Source organism: Mustela nigripes, chromosome 12, assembly GCF_022355385.1.
Source record: "Mustela nigripes isolate SB6536 chromosome 12, MUSNIG.SB6536, whole genome shotgun sequence".
Lineage (NCBI taxonomy): Eukaryota > Metazoa > Chordata > Mammalia > Carnivora > Mustelidae > Mustela > Mustela nigripes.
Window position 1 is genome coordinate 113,408,810 of NC_081568.1, and position 25,673 is coordinate 113,434,482.

Consider the following 25,673-nt stretch of genomic DNA (forward strand, 5'->3'; position numbering starts at 1 on the left):
GCTTCCCCCTCTCTCTCTCTCTGCCTGCCTCTCTGCCTACTTGTGATCTCTCTCTGTCAAATAAATAAATAAAATATTTTAAAAAAAAAAAAGCTCCATCCTGTCCTTCTTTTCTTTTTTTTTTTTTTTTTTTAAATTTATTTGTCAGAGAGAGAGGAGCGAGAGCGAGCACAGGCAGACAGAGAGGCAGGCAGAGGCAGAGAGAGAAGCAGGCTCCCCGCCAAGCAAGGAGCCCGATGCAGGACTCGATCTCAGGACCTAGGATCATGACCTGAGCCGAAGGCAGCGGCTTAACCAATTGAGCCACCCAGGCGTCCCCATCCTGTCCTTCTTTACCACTTACCTGTCAATGTACCTTACCTTCTGTCACCTACTTCCTTTCCCATGTATCACTACTTTCCCCTTACACTGGAATTACATATGGGAAAGAACATGAGTTACATACCTAAAATGTATTTCTTTTAAAAAAAAGTCTCAGGGTTTTTTTTTTTTTTACTATTTTTACTCATGTACTTTGTTAGTGCTTTTTTTCTGTCTCTCGGTAAGTGTAGAAGATTCTATTGAGAAAAAAGTAGATCTTACGGAACTACTTTTATGCCTTCATTGTTTTTAATATTTCAAAAATTGAAAGATAAAATATCCAAAAGGTTAATAAACTGAAAATTTGCCCTCCCATCCCTGTCCCTAACCATCTAGTTCCCCTCTTGTACAACCAGTATTATCAGTTTCTTATAGATGGATCTTCCAGAAATATTTTATGTTTAACAAATAACAGATTTTTTCTTTTTCTTTTTCGTGACAAAAGCTACCATATAATACTCTTCTGCATTTTCATTTTATCACTTGTAATCAATGGAGACGGCTCTACGTTAGTCTGTGTAGAGTTTGCCTCATTTTTTTTTCTTTTTTGGCTGCACTATAAGAATGAACCATAATTTATTTAACCAGTATTGTATTGATGGCCAAGTTTCATCTGGAGCTTTACTATTATAAACAGTGCTATAGTGAATTTATATTAAATATGTCATTTTACATCTTCAAGTAGATTTCTTGAAGTGGATTTCTTGGGTCAATAGTTATGTATATCAAATAATATGGATAAATATTGACAGACCACTCTCCATGGAGGTTATGCCAATGTATTCCCACTGTCCTTGCAGATACTACCTTGCACTGATGGTAATGATCATGATGATAATGATAGCAGCTTATTATGTACCAGGCTCTTTGGTGAAAGATATTTACATGCCTTATGTCCCGAAGACTTCATAACAACAAGGAGAGATGGGTATTTTTCTTCCTTACTTACAGATAAGGAGGTCAAGGCTTTGAAACTTTTACTTGCCTGGTCAAGTTGGCACAGCTCTGTGATAACAGAAACTCAGTTATTTTATTTTTTGGCCAGTGCTTGAGCCAGAGATAACATATCTGAAAATAATGGCAGGAGGATATTGAGGGAATAGCGATAACTGTCAGGTTTAACCGTGGTGGAATGATGGAAAGGGTTGCAGAACTAGCAACTGACTCTTCTTAAAGCTTCCTGGAAAGAAGTTGCTAAGATGACATGTGCTATGAGGAGGATTGATCTGAATGTGGTTTCTCATCAGAACAAATTGTGCTTCCTGATTTTCTACATTAAACACCTTTTTCATTTTGCACATGTTAAAACTGAAGTTTTAAATCTGAAAATTAAATGAGCTAGCTTTTTTTGTATCTCTCCGTTAACGAGCAAAATTAGCTTCTGGATGACTTTCTTATTGTTCATTTCTTCAGCAAAAGTAGTTGCAGGTTTTAATATAATAAAACTGTGGATGGGGCGCCTGGATGGCTCAGTGGGTTAAAGCCTCTGCCTTTGGCTCAGGCCATGATCCCAGGGTCCTGGGATGGAGCCCCCACATTGGGCTCTCTGCTCAGCAGGGAGCCTTCTTCCCTTCCTTTCTCTCTGCCTGCCTCTCTGCCTACTTGTGATCTCTGTCAAATAAATAAATAAAAATCTTAAAAAAAAAAAAAAAAACTGTGGATGGAGAGAAAGTAACAAACAGTCAAATCTCATGTGTGTGAATAATCAGACAGCAGTAAGCTAATATTTGAGCCTCTGTCTGCTTGACATGGGAAACTCTATAGGTTGGCTGCATATTATTTTACCTGGAATAACTCTTCCCTCTCTATAAGTTAACTGTTTGAGAAGTGTTTTCACATTGTGTTCATCACATTATTCTTTTTTTTTTTTTTAAGATTTTATTTATTTATTTGACAGACAGAGGGTTAAAGCCTCTGCCTTCGGCTCAAGTCATGATCCCAGCATCCTGGGATCGAGCCCCGAATCGGGCTCTCTCCTTGGTGGGGAAGCTGCTTCCTCCTCTCTCTCTCTGCCTGCCTCTCTGCCTACTTGTGATCTCTGTCTGTCAAATAAATAAATAAAATCTTTAAAAAAAAAAAAAAAGAAATTGAATCTTTCTGTAGTGTTTTTATTGCCTTTGATTTCCTTAAATTCAAACTTGAATTTAAATTAATTTAAATTTAAATTAATTTTAAATTAATTTAATTTAATCATTTAAATTAATTTAAATTAAATTTCCTTAAATTCAAACTTGAATATAATTAAAAGGATTTTTAAAATAAGTATTTAAGAGCCAGTAAAGGAATAACTAAATTGTAGTCACTCCAAATACAAAATGTGTTTTCTCTTTATATGTAATCTACAAAGCAAATATAATAGGATGGAGCATTTGCAGCTATAGAAATTCATGTTCTGTTTATTGTTTAACAACAATCATATCTTAGCTAAAGTGATCCTGTGCTTTAATTATGAGTATTAACATAGAGTCACCTGGCTGGCTCAGTTGGTAGAGCATAGGACTCTTGATGTCAGGGTGGTGAGTTCTAATCCCATGTTGGGCATAGTGCTTACTTTTTAAATAAATACATATATACATACACACATACAATGTAGACATTTTTGAAATTTATGTGGAAAGATAACAAAATAGCCTTCTGAAAGTTTCTCTCTATGAACTCAATCAATTCAGTGTGTTAGAAGGAGGTAAGGGCGCCTGGGTGGCTCAGTGGGTTAATTAAGCCTCTGCTTTTGGCTCAGGTCATGATCTCAGAGTCCTGGGATCCAGGCTTGCATCGGGCTCTCTGCTGGGCAGGGAGCCTGCTTCCCCCTGCCCCTCTCTGCCTGCCTCTCTGCCTACTTGTGACCTTTCTCTCTCTCTGTCAAATAAATAAATAAAATCTTTAAAAAAGGGGGGGGAGGGGTAAGACAGAAATCGTGAGAATAAAGCATTGTGCTTAGAGCTGATATCGAGCCATCCCTGAGACCCAGTTATGAAGTTAGAAACTCAATGAAAACACTAGTATAATGACAGGACAGAGAGTTCTTCCTTTGTTGAGCAAACTCAAAGTTTCCTAGGTAGTGGCCTGGAGAATTAGAATAAGGTGATGGGTAACTGTTTTCTTGAAGCTGAGCAGGGAGGTCAAAGTCTAGTGGGTTCCACTTAAATTAATGAGGTTCCTTTATACCAGGAGCTGGAAAAGAGAGGTGATGGTGAAAAATCAGATGAGGAAAACGAAGAGAAAGAAGGCGGCAAAGAGAAGAGTAAAGAAGGTGATGAGGAGGACGATGATGACGCCGCAGAACAAGAGGAGTATGATGAAGAAGAGCAAGAAGAGGTAAACTTAGGGTTCTCTACTGAGGAGTTAGATATGTGCTATATAGTCAAAATAACAAACCAGAACCAAGTTGATGGGAACGAAGGGTATGTCATCATCACTGGTATCAGTTCCTTAGTATCAAGAGAATGACTTTAACATTGAAATCAAGATACCAAACTGAATCTGGGAGGTAAGAGGAACTTGACAGGCAACTTTGTAAGTGGGAGGCCACAAGTGAAGCGAATCGATCAGATTAGTTGAAGGCTTATCTACATAAAATTTTAAATCTGCCATTACTATAATTAAGGACTTAGTCATTTAGGGTCTGAAGAGGAAACCCCTGCCATACCATCGCGTTTCAAACCTCAAAGTGCGTGTGGACACTGGCAGAGAATAGGTATGATCTAAACTCCAGTATCTGAGTTACGACTTAGTGGTTTGGATTTGGGATTTCTGACTTCTAGAAACATGGTGCATTTCAAAATAAGCTAGAGCCTATCAGGGTGCTTTTGAGTAGGGTAACTTTGTTGGCCACAGCCTCTTTGGGACTTAGTAGGTACCTCATGCAGTAACCCTAGGCTGGGAGTTTCTTCTCCATGGCAGTGAACTTTGTCTTCACTCCATTTCAGCTTCTCACATGATGCTAAATCTTTTCTTTATCTGAAAGTGCTGTATCTCCGAAGTCTTTATTATATACTTTAATTCATTTACATTAAATTTTGGATTGTTTTGGAATTTATATTGGTGTAAAGAGAGAGGTTTGGATCCATTTTTATCTATTTCCAAATGGCTGGCCAGCTACTAACTGAATTTATTAAATAATTCGCTTTCTTCATTGATTTGCAATTCCCTTGTACCAGCTATTAGATTGCCACTTCTGCTTAGATGTATATCTGGGACCTAGTTTTGAACCATCACTCTGCTGTTCCAGTTAATAGAAGCTTTTCATTTTTTGTTATTTCTAGGGAAGAATTTTCCTGAGTATTCTTTATTCTTTCAGATAAATTTTAAACATTTTAAAATTTAAAATATCATATTGTGTCCAACTTTCTTTGCAGATCATTCACTTTTTTATCCTGCACTCTGATGTGATTGAGCCTGCCAGACCTCTGATTCTCTATTTCCCCTTTACTCATTCCCTGTCTTAATCTTTCTCCCTCAAGGGCCTAGATCCTTGCTTACCCTTTAACTGCTTTCTTGACATTACTGTCTTCCTGTATGCTCCCAGCACACACTTGAGATCAAGGTAACCTTCGATCAATTCCACTGTCTCCCCTTTTCCCTCCAAACCACCTGTTGAGCTTTTCCGAGGAATCCCAGAAACTGATGCTCCTAAAGCAAGACTCACTAGCCCCTTTTTGCTGACTGACACGTTCTCTGTGTTTCTCTTATCATCTGTCTACAGCAATTATTTTAGGTCATCTCTCTTTTTTTTTTTAATCCCTCTCCTTGTCATCTTTTCCTTTCACTCTTAGCAGATAATAACCTCTTTATACAGAGAATGAAGCTATCAAGAAGAAATTCCCTTGATTTCATGTCCTCTGCCTTCAAACTAAATGTCTTTCCTCCTCCTCCTGTTTTTTAGTGAAAGAAATAGTCTTCATTGTATTTAGAGTTAATTGTCCTTCCTTTTGGGGGTCCATCATCCTTGTGTCCTTTCCCTTTTCATATTTTCAGTCTCTTCCTACTCATCTCTTCCATTCATGCATTAAAACCTGTTCATCTCTCATTATGAAGTATGTTCCCCATGTTCCTTTCCAAGTGTCCTGCTATCTTTTGGAAAGCTGTTCAGCTGGCTTCACTTGCTCGCTCCCCCACCCTCCTTTCTTTAGTTCTTTTCATCTGATTTCCACCTGTATGCTATGGAAATTATTGCCATCAAGTTCACCAATAGATAAATTTTAGTCCTGATTTCACTTTTCTGCAACATTTAACACTGCTCACAACTTCATTGTTAAAGTATTATTTCCTTTATTTAAATTCAACAATTTAAGGCAATTATGGCATCAACTCTATGCCAGGCATTGTGCTGCATGCCAAGACATAGGCAAACATTGTTGCTTTTCTTGGTTTGGGGGACACAACACTTCTTGGTTTTTTTTCCTGTTTCTGGTGCCTTTTCACGGTCTGTTTTGAGTTCTCTTCTTTCTAATCTTTAAATGTCAGTATTCTTCAGACTCCTTCCCCTGGATTTCCTTTTCTCTCTACAATCCCTATCCAAAATTTTAGTTGCCCTATAAATACCTATTAGTCCTTGTTTTTTTTTTCATTCACTATGCAATAATTGTATGCCATGCATATGCTTGGAATTGTACTAGGCAAGGGGAATATCAAGATAGGAAACAGTTCTCTCATCAAGGATATTGGTGTAGTGGGGAGACACACAAGAGAGGAGATAGTCATAATACACTGAATAATACTATGGTGTGATATAGTACAGGATGCCATAAGGGTACATAAGAGGGACACCAAACTCCATTTTAGTGATGTGAAAAAAGGTATCTCAAAGAAGACCATCTGAAGACTTAATCAGATCAAGATGAGAAATGGACTGGAGGAGATTTGCAAATAAAGGAAAGTGGGCGGAGAAGGCTTGCGGGTAATGAGAGTGTAGCACTAATAGTGTAATTGACCACGTAAGTCAAAATGACTGGACTAGAGAGTTCAAGTAGGGGACATGGAGAGACAAAGCTGAAGACAAATATTAAATACCAGGCTGAGCAATATGACTTTATCCTGAGTGCTGCGGGTACCCTTTGAAGGGTTAAAGCAGCGGGATAGTTTTATCGTATTTGTGTTTTAGAAAGCTCATTTGCTTGGATTGAAAGGAACTGTGGTTAAATCATGCTTGAAAGCTTGTTGCTATGAACCAGTGGTGATTTTGCCCTCCAAGGTGTTGTTGGTAGTATCTGAAGACATTTTTGGTATAGCAACTGGTCTTGGAGATCGTGGCGTGCTATTATCTTTGAGTGAGTAGTGTTGTTTCCTAGACAAGATTCGCTTTTGGAATGCTCTCTTTATAAAGTCTGCTTGAGGTGAACTCTGTGAAATTAAGATCATCCCTAATAATAGCAAACATCAAGATTCTAGTAATTCTGTATTGGGCCTTAGCAGAGTACTAAACACAGTTTATATAAATACATATCATTTAAAAAAAAAAAAACAACCAAACAACTTTCCACTTTAGTAGAGAAAGGATACATGTTTTGAATATGAGTCTGGGTGAGGGATGAAGAGGGGAGCTCAGTTAAAGACTTTCTAGACTTAAAGTCTTACTCTTGGTGCTTTTTAGCAATTAATTAATGAAAAATTCATGTTAATTAACTTGGCATATTGAGCGTTTGATAAGCATTGTTTTTGAAGAGTAAATGGAGCAAATTATCTAAGTAACACCTCTGTCAATTTAAAGAAACACAGACCTTTTCTTTCTTCAGTCTTTTGAATATTGTAATTAAGGGAAAAAGCAAGGGTTCAAATGAAAGCCAAGGACCACTTAAGCCATCAGTTTCAACAGGTTCTCACTTTGTACCTGTTTCAATATTATTAACATCACAAAATTACCCAAGGTAAATAAATCACTGAATGTGCTTGGAAGTGTTCGTGACTAAAGCAAAAGTTGCATCTGCTTGACTTTGGAATAGTGAAGTATCCTTTCCAACTCATTTACAAAGTGGTCTCATTTGAACTCTCGACCATGCACCCCTCCCCTGTACACTAGTCCCAAGGCTTCAGCCAGGCTTCCAGATGTTACTGGATTTCTTGGCACCAGAGAAACCAGGCCATCTTCCTGGGGATGCTATGGAAACTTACTGGATACAGAAACTTACAGTGTCAGGGAAGACAAAGTAATAAAATCTGTATCTGAATATTACAAGTTATCTTGCATTATTTATATAAATTTATATGTTAAAAAAAAAAATCCCACCATGCAGGTACTAAAAAAGCTGACATCCAGGTGACCTTCTTTTGAGAATCATCTCTACTTCTTACTTTATCATAACTCTTGCTATAGAGAGTGGAGATGTAGAGATTAATTTTTTGATGGTAGATTTCAATGAAGTAAAAAAATCTAGTGACAAGTAAAATAAACACCCATGGACTTATCACACAGCTTTAACAATCATCAATGTATAACCATTCTTTCAACCACTCATTCATTCATCCAATCCATTCCTATCCCCTGACTTCCATTTCCCATCCATCTTGGATTGTTACAAAGCAAATCCCAGGCATTGTATCATTTCATCCCACAAACATTTCAGTATGTACTAAAGAATAAGGGCCCTTTAACAACATGACAATATTATTATTATACCTAACATAATGAAATATTTCCTTAATATCATCAAATATTAAGCCAATATTCAAATTTTTTAAAATATTTTATTTATTTATTTGACAGACAGAGATCCCAAGTAGGCAGAGAGGCAGGCAGAGAGAAAAGGAAGCAGGCTCCCTGCTGAAGACAGAGGCTTAACCCACTGAGCCGCCCAGGTGCCTCCAATATTCAAATATTTTTAATTGTCTCAAAAAATTTATTGTTCATCCCAGTCAAAATCCAAATATATCCCATACACTGCATTTAGTTAATAACTCTCTTAAATATCTTTTAATCCATATCCAAAATGGATTTTTTAATTTTTGACAGAAAGCACAGAAATATCAGGAATCATTTACATGAATAAGAGTCTTCCCCAGTCTTGATAATTGAAACATTCCCAGGAACTTAATTACTCTTAACCTCAAGGAAACTGAGGGGCCCTAGACGGAATATGGCATTTTCTAGGTTTCATTTTGTGTCTTCGAGCTTGTTTTTTGGCCAGAAGCAAAAATCCCTCTACTTATGCTCTGTTACACACCGTGACTGAAAACCTCAGTTCTGGTGTAGTTTAATGAATGTTAATGTAAATTGGCTTTGTTTCTTGAGTGTCTGTACATTTGTTTGGAGTGTTTAGTGGTATAGGTAACTAAACCATAGATCATCCTCCTGAGGTGTAATGAATTCAATGTATCATTCTACTGAAGTGTCATGGACATTCCTTCATTTTCTCTTAACTAGTTGGTGCCTGAAAATTATAGGAGGTGATGGTCTTGTGGAAAGCAGCACAGGTAGATGGGAATGAAAAACCAATGTAATTTTTAAGCAGATGAAATAGCAGAGACTTTTCAAAAGCCTACTATGTTTTCTTATTACTTGATATTTAGAAACTTAAAGGGACAGCCTACATTATATTGTTTAATAATGATCTTACTACTCACTTATTTTAATGTTTACTGAGGAATATATCATTTCACTTAGGAAAATGACTACATTAATTCATACTTTGAAGATGGAGATGATTTTGGTGCAGACAGTGACGACAACATGGATGAAGCAACCTATTAGCTAGGAAATTTCTCCAAAAATATCTTGATGATACCACTTCTGAACATTTGAACAGACTTGTTTTCTATTTCTGATAAGGAATATTATATTTTTGTTCCTCTTTTGCTGGGCAGATACTTGCTGTCGAAATACTCAGAACCACTTTGAGTTTACATACTACTTACCTTACCAATCAGTCTCTGATATTCTGACATTTCCTTCTCAACACCCCTGTCATCCGTCTTATGTATTCAAGTGGATTTTTCTTCTATCACTGGGATTTCAATGTGCCCAGAGTTTTTGCATTTTTTAATCTATGTATTCATACTTGAACAAATTACTCTTATGGAACTCGATCTGTTGTAAAACTGTTACTAATCATTATAGTGAATTTCTCTAGTCTGGAAGTTGATGTAATAATACTGCACAAAGAGCACTTTAAAAACAAAGAAACTTGAAAGTAGTTTTATCTTTTTCTTTTGCATGGTCTGTTCTGTGCTGCATTATGACTACAAAACCCTACTGGAGCTCTTACAATTGCATATTTTATGAGATTAGAAGTTTTGTGATCAAAAACATACAGGGAAAAATGCCACTCTGAACTTCATGAATTTCCCAGGTCACATCTCAGCCCGTACAAAAACCTGGAATGAATACTAAAAAAATACTCGAATTTGGAGCCAACTCAATACCATTTAACATATAATCATCTCACTGTCGTTAAGTTTTATCTTTGAATAGTTGGGCTTATGAAAAATTAGATATCTAATTTTGTACTTTACAAAAGTATAGAGAAAGTTCTAGTTGTATAAATCTCACTGCAGAATCTATGTGTACAAAATCTGTAAGTTGTCATGGCCATTGTTAAATTTCACAGGACTCAGTTATCCAATTGATTTGTAGAACAGTGCAGAATAAAACTCAGGTCATTTTAAAGTTAAGATTAATCTTTTTGGTTTTGATTAAAAACTGGCTCCCCTGACTTTTAATATCTTGGCAGAGTAAATACCTAGACCCCCCAGCATCCAAACACACACAAATGCCAAAGATTTTCAAGGGAATTAATATTGTATATTTTTAAATGATTTCTTAATATTCTCTACCAAAAAATAAAGATTATTTTTCCCTTTGGGGAGGATAGTCCCATTACCTTCTAACCTTGAGAATCAAAGCCCTAGATTCTGTTTCTACCTTTACTATAGACTCAACCTTGAAAATGAGCTTGGTTAAGTTTTCTGTGCCTTAGTTTCTCCACCTGTACACTACTTCCTATAAAAATTGCTTACACACTAACCGAAATTTGCCATACCTTACAGAAATGATCACTTCTTAAACTTGGTTCTCACCCTCTGAAAACTGGTAGCTTCGTTAAGTGACTGAAAACAAGCATGTTGTCCTCACAAACTATTTTATACTGATTTTCCCATCTTATGTTCTGGAGGGAAGGACTGAAGAAAATTTATGTCTTGTGCCATTTTGAAACATGACTTTCTCAGGAAAAACATCTTTCAATTTTAATACTTCCTCAGATTATTCAAGGTGAGTGTAAAGACCATTGTTAGTTCAGTGTGCCCATCACATGTGAATTACTTGTTGAAATAAGTTTCTAGGAAATTTTAAACATTCTAAATGGAAAACAAAAGAAAGTCCATGTTAAAACAGCAACCTACTAGACTTAAAGGTTCTAGTTTTAATGGGCAAATAGTCACTTAGGATTGTTAAATAAAACATTGATATTTTATTCTCTCACCTCCTTAATACTTTAGCCAAATACCATTTAATTTATAGAAATCTGATCTCAACGGTTCTATTTACCTGCTTCAGTTTAACTCTGCAGATGACCCTGTGAATTGGTCAGACGCACTTAAGATACAGGTATTTATTTTCCTAGCTTTCAGTTTTGCCTCCAGTTTTAGTCCGCAGATGGTAAGACAGCCCCTTTGGGCAGGGATTTGCTTCAGGAGCCCCCAGCCATCTGCCTTAAGTGCACTGTCTTCCTCTTTTTATAAGTTCAAAGTAGACTAACTGTGAGGACAGGGAGTATTTGCAGGTTGCTTTACCAGCATGAATCTTGTCCTTCTGGCTTAAAATCTGAGACTGTGAAGTTAGTTATTCCGTAAGAAGGTAAACTTCAATGCCGAGGTAGCCTCCTGTATATAAAAAAGTACTTGTTGGTGAAATGTCTTTAAAATTGCTGTATTAATAGGCCAAACTGTTTTGTTGCTATAATGCTTATTTTCCTGTTTACACATTAAATTCTTACAAAACAATTTTGTGTCCTTTTGTTTTATATAAACATGGTTTATTTTGAACCTACTTAAATGTATGAGAAAACAGATTTGTTAATACAGGTTTTATGTAGTGAAATAACTATTTACTGAGCAAGTATGACAGTTACCAAGTATTCTTAATAAGCCCACAAAAGAAAACATTAGGTGATTAAAGTCATGTTAACAAATGAAGAGATTTGGCAGATAGTGTAGTATTAGTGAGACCACTGCTGTCGTGGACTGACAGTGGATACAAGATAATACTAAGGAATTTGGAAGATTTTGTTAACCTTTCTACCCCCACCACATTAAAATGTACAGTGTCAATGGCTTTGCCTTAATATACTTAAAGGCTCTAGAGTAAAAACTTTTTATTAAAAAGTGAGCTTAAATACAATTTTAAGGGGGAAAAAGAATTACATCACAAATTCCTCCATTAAATAAAAACTTCAAACAACTTTTTCAGTTCTTTTTGCTACTGGTTAATTTTGAAAAATATCCTTGAAGTGGAAAGGTTGTTTCATGATAAAAATTTACATTTAGATCATGGTGCTAAACATGTGACCCACAGCTTGCTAATAAGCAGCCATGGACCGTGCCTGTTAAAGTCTTCTTCCCTGTTACCCAAGTACATCCAAAGGACACCCATCTGACATTTGTTTTCATTTATGTCCTATAAATAACTCAGTGGACTTTATTTCTGTATAACGGGAGAAATATGAATTGGTAAACCTTTGGCACTTCTATCTACCTTACACAGTATGTCTACATCAAAGAGTTTGACAGAAGAGGAGAAAACATTTGTTTTATTCAATTAATTCACCAGCTTCCATTTTAGACTGAATAATAAAATAGAAACTTTATTACATTTGGCATATCTTTTAAAATATGAAAAATAAGGGCAAAAAGTTTTAAAAACCAGTTTTACAGATGTTCATGCTAACAATGTTCTACAATTCCATTTTGCCTTTGTATAAAATACATTATACAAAAGATTTATAGTATCTGCATACATAAAAAGAATTAAATAAAGCATTCAGATAGCTCTATGATCTAACAGTGCAATATGCACATACGTGGAAGAAAAATACTGATTTCCTGAGCAATGCTGTTGTAATTCAAAATAAAAATGCTACTCATCATAATGCACCTGTTAAACACAGACTTCTAAAAACCCACGTTTACCCTGTAACGCTCTGACTGGATCCTTGCTTCATGATATTTCTGAAACATTCTTCATATTCTCAAGTAGGTAACTTTAGAAGTAGATATCTTAAGAACTAATTTAGTAAGTAGTGGTTCATTTAGGAATGCTTGCTGAACAAGCAAGCAGAGTCCAGAAAAAGAAAAGCTTTAAAAAACACAAAAAGTCCTTTGGAAAAGCTCATTTAACATTAGTCTTCTTTCTAATTATAATGATCCATTTTCACCTATCTTTTGAAGAGGTGAATCTCATAATTTTCTAGTAGAATGGCAAAAATTTTAAATGGCATTCAATAGTTCAAAACAACTTAACCATTTGTAGCCAGCCTTAAAAAAAAAAAAATCTGCCCTAAAAATAGCAGATTTTTCTTCACTTACAACTCCCAAGTTTTTAAGTGAACCAAATGCAGTGATTCACAATTGTTAGCATATATATAACATATGTACCTTCTAATGTAAAGCATCCAAGTAAATTCAAATAAGGATTTCAACACAATTTTAAATCCATAATATCAAGTAACTCATTAAGTTTTACAAAGCAATTATTTGCTACAAATTTTGATGTATATTAGTACTTTTTAAAAGGTAAAATTATTCTAGATCTATTAAATGCTTAGGAAATTTTTTTTAAATGACCATTAAAGATTAGAATCTAAAATTCTATATATATGACATATATAGAATTATATAGGATTCAAATATATAGAAAAAGGAAACTGCCTGATTGTATCATAAGGATATATTTCCTTCGCGAAACAGGACACGCTGCAAGACAAAATGGTTTTTAATCAAGTACATAGGACACTTCACTACTTTAAGTTAGTTATTTTGGAAATCAGATCTATCACAATTTCAAAGCAGCACTAGCAAAAAGGAATCACTGACTCTGTAATTTCATCAATTTGATGTAAACAAAGTTCTTCATTCTACCCTAAAATAATCCAATCCATTTTTCTTCCCTAAAACTTGATTTTTCAGCAAGCATAATAAATAAAATGTAAACTGACCAAGTTAACACTGAACATAAATTAGATCATACACTTTTTTTTCAAGATGCCAAGGCACATTAAAACAATTTTTAAAATTCCAATCTAAAAGTTATTTAACAAATGATTTTGCTATAACTTCCATATTAACACTTTCCAATAATTGTCTAAGGCCCTCTAATACATGCAAGGGCTTTAATGCTGGACTTCTTTGTCCTTTTTTTTTTTTTTTTAATGATACTTTGCTCCTGAAAGTACATGAAACTTCATTTACCATATGCACTTATTCACCCCTTTTTTTAAAATCAGTATTGGAGTTGGAAATATAAAATGACCAGTTAAAACCTGAAACATTAAAAATTAGGAAATAATGCCCAGAAAATGAGGTGGTGTTATATAACTTAAGGTACACACTTTATTATACACAAAACAGGCAATCCAGACTCCACCAAACTTTCTTCTAATGAATCATTTGGTTACATTTTTAAAATACATACTTGAAGAAATTAAATGATGGAAATCAGTATGTAAATTATCCTTATTTAGCCAGACTATGTCTGATCCCCAACAAATCTTACAAAGTAGCACTATCAAGCCCTTTCAACTGATCAACACACCTGTGGCCTCTGTTTCCTCAATGTGATGCTATGTTCAGAGGGAAAAAATGGTCTAAGTTGGACATTTCCTCTTTGAAAAATGTAGGTTAACAGACCAACAAATAATTTGTCTGTTATTGTTAATGCAAAAGGTCTCTTGCACCTTTGCTTTTGCTTAATGAACCCTTTCTTCAACAGACCAGAGGTAGCCAGTGAAAATCTGTTTTAACCCTATGAAGTTTTCCTTGATAGTGAAGATGGAGACGAATTTATAGGGCCTATGAATCCCACTGGACCATCAGAAATAATCCTTAATTTTAATTCTAAAACTTGTATTAGCTTACATAACGTAATATTATAAGGCATTAAATGTAATTAAGGCATGTTACTGCATATAACACAGCAACAACTTATCACAGTATGTAAGGATTTATTTCCTAAATAATGCTAACTCATGTAACACTTTTCATTAAAGAATTACAAAAGTGCTTTCAAATAACAGAAGCAATTATAATCACAGAAGCAGAGGCAGAGAGCTTTAAGAGACAAAGATTACTTTTAGGTCTTGACCTAATCCAGTGTTCTAGTGACCAAATGGCAACTTCCTAACTGCAAAACATTATTCTGGGGGGCTTATAAATTTTATTTTGCTTAATATATTTAAAATTAGTAACTTTAAACCAAAAAATAATTTGAAAAATAAAATTTAAACATAACCAGGCTTGAATAAGAAAAATGATACATTTTCTGAGTTAACAACTTCCTAGACCCATATTTAAATTCATTTTTGCTTTAAGCATTGATACAACAGATACAGATTTACAGCTTTCAATATCAACAACTAGCAAGTGTAGGAATTTATACTCAACCTACTTGTAACTGGCTCCAAAAAAAGGGTGAAAAACAAAAGCATCTTCAATCTCCCTAACTTCTGCCTTTAAAGTGGTTATTGAATATAACTGATTCACCACACGCCAGATATACATGATCATTAACACTGCAATTATGAGCCAACTGCTATGTTTTGTGTTGAGCAGCAGGTGACTGAGAATCTTGGCGATACAGTTTATGATCATGTTGGCCAAAGGGTATTCCTTTAGTTGGACCAATTCCATTTTCTACTTCTCTCTGTTGTGATGGGGGTGTCACTCCTGAATGCAAATGTGAAGAATCCACTGTTGAATGGTGACTTACATCCACTTTAGCTAAAATTTCATAATACAGCAAATAAAATACAGGCGTTACTATACCTACTATCAACATTATCACTACAGCTGTCCACCACCCTATTCCCCAGTCCGCTCCATAATAAGGATCCTTACGTTGAGTGTTTTTGTTATCAGGTTCAAAGCGTATTTGTTGTGCTGTTAAAGCAGATACTACCTCATTAAGGTTCTCTCTTTTGGTGTCTGTACATTTTACTATTTGTTCTATGTCTCGATCTACTTCTTTTAAAAAGTTATCAGCTGACTCAGTGGAAGAAAGAGAATCATTAGCTAGCAAAATTTCCTGTTGTTCTGGAACATACTGAACAGACGAAGGACGTAAAGCCTGTCTTCCTTTTGGAGGATAAAGTGTTTCAGTCAATGAACTAAACTTTTTAACTGGAATTTTAATAGACCTAAGGGCAAAAAAGTCTTGGTCGCTGATGAGATTGTTAACCCTCTTGATATCCGCTACCTGTTAAGAAACAAACAAAAAAAAAGCAACATTCATCTGAATTCTCCATCAAAATAGAGGTAACAATAGTCATTCATCCCAGTTACTTTTGGAAGGGAAAAAAGAAAATGGAGCTTAATTATTAGCAGTATTAAGTTATCACACCCAGATTTTATTTTGTGGTTAACAGTTCTACATCACTTTTGATCTACCGGTCTTGGGAAATCACTAATTACTTCTTACTATCACCCATGTATTATTAACAGTAATCCTAGGTATTTAAGTAGATTCTGGGATCTTTTGATATTTCTCTTTGTACATCATGCACAAATATCACACTTTCTATTGTTTGTAAACAATTTGGGAAGGAACAATTACAAATATTTATGTTCTTTCTTCCAGTCTAGCAATTAAAGTGTAGGCAAATGTCAACTTACCCAACTAAAATTACCACATTTTATCAAAACTCAGTTGCCATCCACTCTAAGATGTGTCATTATTTTATATATGGGGGGGGAGACCTAAAACACCAAATATTGAGGATACCACCATTCTAATTTCAAAGATGTTAAAATGTGTGAAAAAACATGCATCTTAGAATTGATAACATAATTTTACTTCCTCATTTGTCTTCTGGTGACATTTTCCCCAAACTTCTCAGTGTTCATGCATTGTCAATTACCCCCAAGATTGGTCATTATTTATAAGCTTTCCCGATATATTATATGGTTCTCACCTTATCTGTATATCCTATCCATCTGCCACTGTCAAGAGGGAGAGCATGGGAGTGTTCCTCAGATTACCAATTATGATAGGCTCTCCCACCACCTTTAAGTAATTAGTCCCATTCATGACTTCCGTCAATGCTTTAACCTAAGCTCTGATCATTTATCACCTGACTGATGTCAGAGAGGCAAAGTGCTTAGTCTAGGATAAAACTTTTGTGTTGGCCAACTCTATGGTTAATGATGCCATTTATTAAGATATGGAACACTCTGGAGGGAGAAAGAGAATAAACACAGATTTTATACACGTTGACTTTGAGGTGACTGAAATATCTAAGTGGAAGGCATCCAACAGGGAGTTAATAGATATATCTGAACTCTGGAAGAATGAACTCAAAATATAGATTCATGGATTACCAGCAAAAACGGTAATTGAAGTCACAAGAGTAGACAGATTCACTAAAAAAGACTGGAAGAAAAAAGTGACACATGAAAGATCTCTTGAGAAATGACAACGCTTGAGGGGTATATTGAGTAAGAGAAATCTACAAAAGAGATTAAGAAAGAGTGGCTAAGGGTGTCTGGCTGGTTTAATCAGAAAAGCGTGGGACTCTTCATCTTGGGGTTGAGTTCAAGCCCCATGTTGGGTAGAGAGATTCCATTTTTTTAATTTTTTTTAGAAGATTTTATTTATTTATTTGACAGAGAAAGAGAGACACAGCAAAGAGAGGGAACACAAGCAGGGGGGAGTAGGAGAAGGAGAAGTAGGCTCCCCACGGAGCAGGGAGCCCAATATGGGGCTCAATCCCTGGGATCATGACCTGAGTCAAAGGCAGAATCCCAACAACTGAGCCACCCAGGTGCCCCCGGAAATTACTATTAAATAAAATTTAAAAAAAAAAAAAAAAAAAAAAGAGGGGCACCTGGGTGGCTCAGTGGGTTAAAGCCTCTGCCTTCAGCTCAGGTCATGATCGCAGGTTCCTGGGATCAAGCTCCGCATTGGGGTCTCTGCTCAGTGGGGAGCCTGCTTCCCCCTCTCTCTCTGCCTGCCTCTCTGCCTCCTTGTGATCTCTGTCAAATAAATAAATAAAATCTTTAAATTTTTTTTTAAATAAAAATAAAAAAAAGAAAAAGAAAGAGTGGCCAAGAAAGCAATATATGATGGTGATTTAAAGTATGGACTGTCTGGGTTTGAAGGACAGTTCTGATGACTTTCTAGCTTTTTGATATGGGACAAGTTGTTTAACCTCTCTGCAATTCAATCTCCACATATGTAAAATGACAGTAGTTAACACAACCTACCATATAGGGTTTTGTAAAGATTAATTAAAACACATGAACATTTAAAATAGCAATATATGGTGTGTTATAACAGCTATAATATTTAATAGTTATATTTAATATATTTAGTATAATTAAATATCACTAGCAGAAAAATCTGTAGCAGAAAGATGCAAAATCAAGGAAGTCAAAAAAAGAGGGTATTTAGGAGGGAGTGTGAACTGATCAATTGCAGATTCCCGATCAAGTCCACTGATGAATAAGAATTCCTGGAAAAATCAATTCCCTGGAAGTGTACATGTGGGAGGAGAATAGAGAGAGGACTAAGGAGTAACAAGATGAGACAGTAAAGAAAAAGGATGCTTTCAAATTTTACAACCTCAAGACTGTTTTTCTTAAAGCAAATGAAGATTCATTGACAAACCCAAGTCTGACCCTATTCTCTTTTAATGTTCATTTGTTTGGTACTGTCTATTCTAATAACCACTCCATACTCTTTCTGAACCAGGCTTCCAAGGTTTAGTAGTCTACCTAGGTTCTCACTCTAAATATCCCTACATTTTGTTTTATACTAACTTTCTTGATAGCATTAGGATTCCAACCTTGGACTTTCTGTCCTCTTGTCACTGTTTTATGACTGGCATATTTTTAGTAATTTTTAAAACTATTTATAAGAGGAATACAGCACTAAGTACTCAATTTTTTAAGTGATAAATCCTTTGTAAGGTTCATCCTTTTTTGCTGGTTGAACTCCTGGTAAAACAGAGCACTTAACTCCCTAACTCTATTAGTCTTCCCTACTGCGGATAATGCCTGCCTTCCTCTAATGTTAAGCTAACCACCCTTTCATCATTCTTCATTTTAAATGAGGAATTTGGGGCACCTGAGTGATTCCGTGGGTTAAAGCCTCTGCCTTAGGCTCAGGTCATGATCCCAGGGTCCTGGGATCGAGCCCCGCATTGGGCTCTCTGCTCAGCGGGGAGCCTGCTTCCCTCCCTCTCTCTGCCCACCTAAATGCCTACTTGTGATCTCTGTCAAATGAACAAATAAAATCTTTAAAAATAATAATCATAAACAAATAAATAAATGAGGAATCCACTAATACATCTTGTAGAATACCCAAATGATTTTCTGTAAACTTCTCCAGTCTTACCGCACATATTTTAGTCTAAGCCTTGATCTTCCTCACTTGAATTATTCCACTAACCTCTTTATTGTTGTGTCCCCTCCAACTCACCAGTAGGTTTGCCCACCATTCTGCAGCATTCCTTAAAAATATAATAGTGTACTTACTAAATAGATCAAACTTTTTCTCCATTAGCTCAATGTGCTTCTTCCCATCAGTCTATGCCACTCATCTCTGGAACACCTATAAAAATTTCATCTGTTGTTCCCCTTGTTTTCTCCTTCCACATCACTATGGTATACCTTTCTCTTCATATACTCATATAGTCATATACTTTTTCCTTTTCACCTCATTGGAAATATGACCTATTTTTAATCATTCAGATGGCATTTCAAATTTCTCCTTTTCTAAGACAATTTACCAGATTCATTAAAGGAAAACCCATGTCTTTCTCTAATGAAGGTACCGACCACACTCCTCTCTTGGACGTCCACCTTGATAATTTTAGCTTTGCTCCTAATTTTTAAATCTTGATTGTTTTCTATCAACTTTCTAAAGCACATTCTGAAACTTCTCTACAAACATGTATTCACATGGTTATATACACTAAAAAATGAAATCAGGTCTACTATGACCTAATAAAAAGTAGTGTTGCCATACTTGAACAACTTGAAAAAAAAAATAAAATCCAGCTCTTCTTCCCTCACCAAGAAATGCATTTTAATAAACTACATTATTAAATTTTAAAACACTGTCATATCTGTTTTGATCAACGGAAGTTCTGTAATTACTGTATTCAGAGAAAAATAACACAAAACTTCATGGTCACAGGAAATTTTTTAAAATGCAATTTAAATTTACATATATTTGTATAAATAAATTTATAAATATGTATGTTTCTGTTACAGAGAATTATAATAGGTAACCAATAAAGGGCTTTCAAGTATAAAAATACAGAACACTATGAAAGATTGTGGGGGGAGGGTAAAAATATTAATCAAGGAGAAAAAGGGATGATAAAAATTTCATGCTATTAAAAAAGTGCATATAGGGGTGCTTGGGTGGCTCAGTCAGCTGAACATCTGACTCTTGGTTTTGGCTCAGATCATGATCTCATGGGTCATGAGACAGAGCCCCCTGTCCAACTTCGGGCTCCATCTGTACTCAGGAGCAAGTGTGAAGGTTCTCCCTCTCCCTGAACCCCTCCCCCCAGTCGCAAGCTCTAAAATAAATAAATCTTTTTTTCTTTTAATGCATATAAACAGTATTCTAACAGTCATATTTTTAAATATCAACATTGACAACATTCTGGAAATTATATCCTTTAAGTCATTAGGAAATAATTTAAGCTCACTTTAAAATGTGCCAGGAGATAACATGATACATACATTACAAAATTCTACTGGAAGTATGAGGACAAAAAGTTTGAAAAATGTTCCAACAGTTTCCGGATCTATGTGTTTACATGAAAACATTACATGCTAAGGATGCAAGATGGACATAATGATACAGATATAAAAAAGATTCAAACAGAGTTTAATATTATTAAAATTAAAAATAATACCTTTCCTTCTATTTATCAATCATGCTTTTGGGAATCTATTCCACAGAAATAAAGGTACCACCATTTAATTTAAAGATATAGTTGTGACAATATTCACCACACAATTCAAAATGACTATGTGATAGGAGAACAGCTTAATAATTACGGCACTTCTACACTACGCAATACTATATAGTGATATAAAATAATGAGTTAGATCTATAAGACACTCAGGGATGACCCTAATATATAAGAAAATGAAAAAGGCAACTTGAGTAATAGGCATAGTATAAATAAATTTATTTTATTTTTTTTTTTATTTTTTAAGATTTTATCTATGCATTGAGAGAGACAGAGAGAGACAGAGAGCACACAAGCAGAGACAGAGGGAAAGGGAGAAGCAGACTCCCTATGAGCAGGAGCCCAAAGTGAGGCTCAATCCCAGGACCTGGAGATTATGACCTGAGCCGAAGGCAGATGTTCAACCATCTGAGCTACCCAGGAGCCCCTAAACCAGTTTTTAAAAGCCCAATAAACAAGAGTGATCACCCCAATTACCCCGTATGTTTAGTGTTTTTATAAGCACAAAAAAGTTATGGGAAGAAACACCAAACTGTGTTATTTCGGGAAGCAGTGGCAGAGAAAAACTTTTCCTTATATATTTCTATATTCTCATACATCTTGAGTAAGGAGAAAACATAACACATATGGGTGTTTTTCAATACTGACAACAGAATCATTGATTTAGAAATACACAGAAATTCACTTAAAAGTGGAAAAAGTTAACAGCTACAAACATAAATACAGATTTCTATGGAAAGAAAGGGAAAAAGAAGATAAAAGAGCACAGAACTTGTTTCAATTTGTGCTAATGAACGAATTATTCTGGATAGCATTATGCAAAATCAAATGAAAACTTACCGTACAACAGTACTGAAGGGCTATTGCATTTAAAGTATCGCCTTCCTGTATATCTTTTGTTAAAACTATAATGTCATCAAGTCTATCTCTTGATGTACTTCTTCGGATTTTCTCTTTTCCTCTGGATCGAAGCTCATAAACTTCAGCATCCTCCTCCAACACATCACTGTCTGTACAATTTCCAAATGCATGTACTTGACCACTTGAATGAACTCCTGGAAGAGGAAAACTACGATTCTGATGTCTCCCTGCCATGTCAAAATCTGAGGAGGAAAGAAGAAAACTTTGGAATGTACCTGAGCCATTCACCCAAGTTACATGAATCTTATATTCAGGACACTTTAAAAAAAAATGATTTTAGGTATTTCAATATTTAGGTTGAAGTTTTACAGATGTTGAAGTGCAATTAACATATCTGGAATAGGTAATCCATTTTCATAAACCATATATTACAAAATATGGGGGTGATAAACATTTTTGCAAAAGTAAATTGCTATCTTTTTAAAGTCAAAAATGAAGCTCCACTTATTCTGAGCATGTGAATAAAATTAGGAAATAATTTTGTATCATGTATTAAAAATATATACTTTGACTTTATCAGAACTATGAATTGTACATATTTTATATGTACAAATACAACACTTTAGTGAACCCAAATATTTGGCTTGTTCTGAATTTTAAGTGCATGTGGGATTGGAGTATCTTTTGTACTACCTCCCTACTTCCCAACCTCCCCACCTCCCTACTGTAATTCATGGCTCATATGCGTTAAGTAGAAACTGAAATTGTGTGGGTATAGATGAAATTACCTAAAGAAAGCATAGCATAAGAAGGGGCTAAGACTGAGCCTTGAAAAACTGCTATATTTGGTATTTTGAATGAAGGAAAATCAGCCTGCAAAGAAGCGAGAAAGGGATATTCACAAGAGGAAGAAACCATCAAAATACTGTGTCACAGAAAGCAAACTTAAATGGTGTCCTATTTTTTTTTTTTAAAGATTTTATTTATCAGAGAGAGAAAGCACATAAGCAGTGGGGGCAACAGGCAGAGGGAGAAGTGAACAAGGAGCCCGAAACAAAACTCAATCCCGGAACCCTGGGATCATGACCTGAGCAGAAGGCACTCGGCTTAACTGACTGAGCCACCTAGGTGTCCCTAAAAAGGTGCCTTAAAGAAGGACTTAGCTCAGTTGTAAATACTACAGACAAATACCAAGTGAAAAAGAGAAAACAAACAAAAATTCCCAAAGTCTGAATTTGTAATATGGATGACAAGAGATTGCGTTCTGTGTGTAGACACATACGAACATAATATATGAACTATCTCATATCATTGAATATAACCCCTGAAAAACAGGTTTTTTGGGGGCGGGGGTGAAAACCAGTTTTTGACCCTGCTCTACAGCAATACTTGCAATGCTTTAGAAATTCAAGAGTTTTTCTAGTAGGATAACACAGCTAACTAGTAACTATATATTAAGCTGACTCTCTCACCCATCCCCACCCCCTAGGGTGCTACTATTTAATAACATGTATTGTGATTCCTAAATTCATAGCCACCAAATTCAAGAAAGCTATCCAGTTTACATCTCTAAAGCAGTTTTGAAGTCCTGGTCACACCTATTCCTTCATGGAGTTCTAACCAAGTGACAACTCTAAGAAGTTCAAAGATTAATCTTGTTTTAATAGCATGATAAATTAAGGATGCTTTATTCTTAATTCTCAGAGAAATGAAAAAGTATCTCAGCTTCACCTAAAATAGATAATAGTTTTATTTCTACTTAACCAAGTCTTTACTATCTTGTGTTTTTAGTTTAGGAAATGTCTGTGAATTCTGTGGAGTCGTAGGCAAAATTTTATACTTACGTACATTTTTCTGGGGGGAATATTTGTTTTCCTGTTCTCAGAAGGGGTCCATGTTTTAAAAGGAACCACTTAGGGACACCTGGGTGGCTCAGTGGGTTAAAGCCTCTGCCTTCAGCTAGTGTCATGATCCCAGGGTCCTAGGATCGAGCCCCATATTGGGCTCTCTGCTCTGTGGGGAGCCTGCTTCCCTTCCTCTCTCTCTCTCTCTCTCTCTGCCTGCCTGTCTGCCTACTTGTGATCTCTGTCTATCAAATAAAATCTTTTTAAAAAAAAAGAACCACTTAAGGGGCGCCTGGTTGGCTCAGTGGGTTAAAGCCTCTGCCTTGGCTCAGGTCATGATCCCAGAATCCTGGGATCAGCCCTGCATCATCCAGCTCTCTGCTCAGCAGAGAGCCTGTTTACCACTCTCTCTGCCTGCCTCTCTACCTACTTGTGATCTCTGTCAAATAAATAAAATCTTGAAGGAAAAAAAAAAAGAACCACTTAAAATTAACAGCAATTTACATGTGGTTATACGGACCCATTTAGACATTTCCCCACTAATAATTTGTTCTTAGAATCCCAAACTGGCTTAGAACTGAGCAATGCCCAAAGCCATTTCACATATTTCTATCAAAACTTCTCCATGGTACAATGCTAAATAATAGTTAAAGACTAGAACTTCATCTCAGATCTTTTCACTCTCTTGTGTAACGAAATGAAAGCAGCAGAAAACCACAAACTAGATACTGTTTCTGAATAATCAAGAATTGGTTGCGCCTCCAGACCAAGTGGAAGGCTAGACTCTGGCCCAAGCAGATAATTATCTAAGTCAACCATACAGAGTTTAGAAAGTACACTGTATTGAAGTCATCTGGCTCAATTTTCTTCAACCTGTCTTAATTATTAGAGTAGCAAAAAAGCAGGAATCCCCTCTTAAGAAAACTGAAAAAACTCTGCATGCTATCTAGATTACAAAAAGTCCCAAAAGTTACGAATGGACACGTTGTTAAGGCTCACTCAGTAACTGAAAATGGTTTCCCAAACACCTTAATTTTGTATTAATTATTGTTCGGTGTTTGGCTTTGCCTTTCCTTAAGCAGAGAGCAATAAAAGGGCCATAGGGCACAAGCTAGTTCAGCATTGCGATAGTATCACAGCGACTGTACCCGCCAGGGCCAATTCAGTTTTTAAAACTTAAGTTCCCTCCCTCTCCATTCCACACACCCAGGGTTTTTTTGTTCTTGTTCTTTTTATTTTTATTTCCATGTTTTCCCCCTGTTTATCCCCTGCAATGATCTCGGATTTTTCTGTTACACCATCACACTTGGACGGTGCGGACAAGAAGCCGTCAACATTTATTCAACAAAATAGTAAGTGGGGGAAATACAGTGCTTAGGTTGTAAATGCGTTGATCTGGGCAACTGGCAGGTAGGAGTCCTTCCTCTGAGCCTCAGTTTCCCCAAGAGTGTAACGAGGGGCTTCAGTGGGGTTGGTCGCGAAGGTATCCCCTGCCTCGGGGTCTCGTCCATGTAGGCCGGGATCCGAGCCCTGCCCGGCCGCCCCGGCTACACCTGCGGCCAAGGACTCCCAGCCAGCTCCAGCAAGGACGCAGCCGGGGCCCGATCCCACAGGTCAGGACCAGGACACCTCCCATCTCTCGCCGCCATCTTTACCTGTTCTGTTAGCAACGGGGACACAACAAGGAGCCGGTTGCCAGGTCCGCCGCCGCGGCTCCTGTCCCGGGCAAATTCATGACCAACCCTCCGTTTTGGGTTGCCCCCGTCTTCTGCCGCCACCGCCGCCAACGTCTCCGCCTTCCGGGCCGTGCGCCGCCGCCACGTCCGCAAACCTGCGGTGCGTCATCGCGTCAAGTGGGCGGAGGTGGGAAGGAGTGGGGGAGGAGGAGGAGAGCGGAGGTGGGAAGGGGCGGGGAAGGAGGCAGAGGGCGGGGACTCGAGGTGAAGACCAGACCCAGGAGCTTTCCAACCACTGGCCCACGCCGGGCGCGCAGGCGCAGGGATGCCGTCAGGGCCGGGTGGCGGGGATCTGAGTTCCAGCCCCGCCCCTGTCTCCTCCCCCTCTGCCCCGCCCCTTCATCCAAGGAGGAATAGCTCCCAAGGCGAAGGCTGGGGGCTGACCCCGCTCTCCGGAGAGCCTGGCCGGCTTCTCCTTTGTCCCTCTTCCACAGAGTGCTGGCAGACTGTGTAGAAAATACGCGGCGGTGGGGTTTCAGGAGGAGGGAGGTTCTTGAGGATTTGACGGGGGCCGTTGTACATTTCTTCTTGGTCTGCATCTAGAGCTTTCTGTAGGGTGGAGAAGGACGCCCGGAAGCCCAGTGTTGACATCCATGTTTTAGCAAATTGTGCTGCGCTTATTAGTCTAACTGCTGAAGCTTCTAGACTTGCAGAAGAGGCAAAATACTGGAATGAAGTCCTTGGCCGGCGGGGTACGATTGCTTCTCTTTGTGTTTATAGGTGAGGAAAGTGGGCCACCT

General features: G+C 36.8%; 2 protein-coding genes across 5 annotated transcripts in view; one reads left to right on the forward strand and one right to left on the reverse strand.

The window, feature by feature from the left end:
- The window catches only part of POLR3G (RNA polymerase III subunit G), a 107,581-nt gene extending 96,289 nt beyond the window's left edge, over positions 1-11,292 (forward strand). For all 4 annotated transcript variants that reach the window (XM_059418226.1, XM_059418224.1, XM_059418227.1 and 1 more), the window contains 2 exons: positions 3,529-3,675; positions 8,957-11,292. In XM_059418226.1, the coding sequence (XP_059274209.1) occupies positions 3,529-3,675; positions 8,957-9,043 (234 nt within the window). In that variant the 3' untranslated portion in view covers positions 9,044-11,292. The remainder of the gene's footprint in view (positions 1-3,528; positions 3,676-8,956) is intronic.
- A 789-nt stretch (positions 11,293-12,081) lies between these two features.
- On the reverse strand, positions 12,082-25,181 carry LYSMD3 (LysM domain containing 3). The gene is made up of 3 exons (XM_059418222.1): positions 24,853-25,181; positions 21,333-21,595; positions 12,082-15,757 (listed from the first exon to the last, which is right to left on the reverse strand). Exons 2-3 carry the CDS (start codon positions 21,585-21,587, stop codon positions 15,095-15,097), a joined length of 918 nt encoding a protein of 305 aa, XP_059274205.1. The 5' UTR covers positions 21,588-21,595; positions 24,853-25,181; the 3' UTR covers positions 12,082-15,094.
- Between the last annotated feature and the right edge of the window lie 492 nt (positions 25,182-25,673).

Excerpts from the sequence above, each read along its gene's own strand:
- LYSMD3 (XM_059418222.1), bottom strand. The coding sequence starts at position 21,587 with ATGGCAGGGAGACATCAGAATCGTAGTTTTCCTCTTCCAGGAGTTCAT. Across the intron at positions 15,758-21,332 it reads CCCTTCAGTACTGTTGTACG|GTAGCGGATATCAAGAGGGT; the intron begins GTAAGTTTTCAT and ends GTTTCTTAACAG.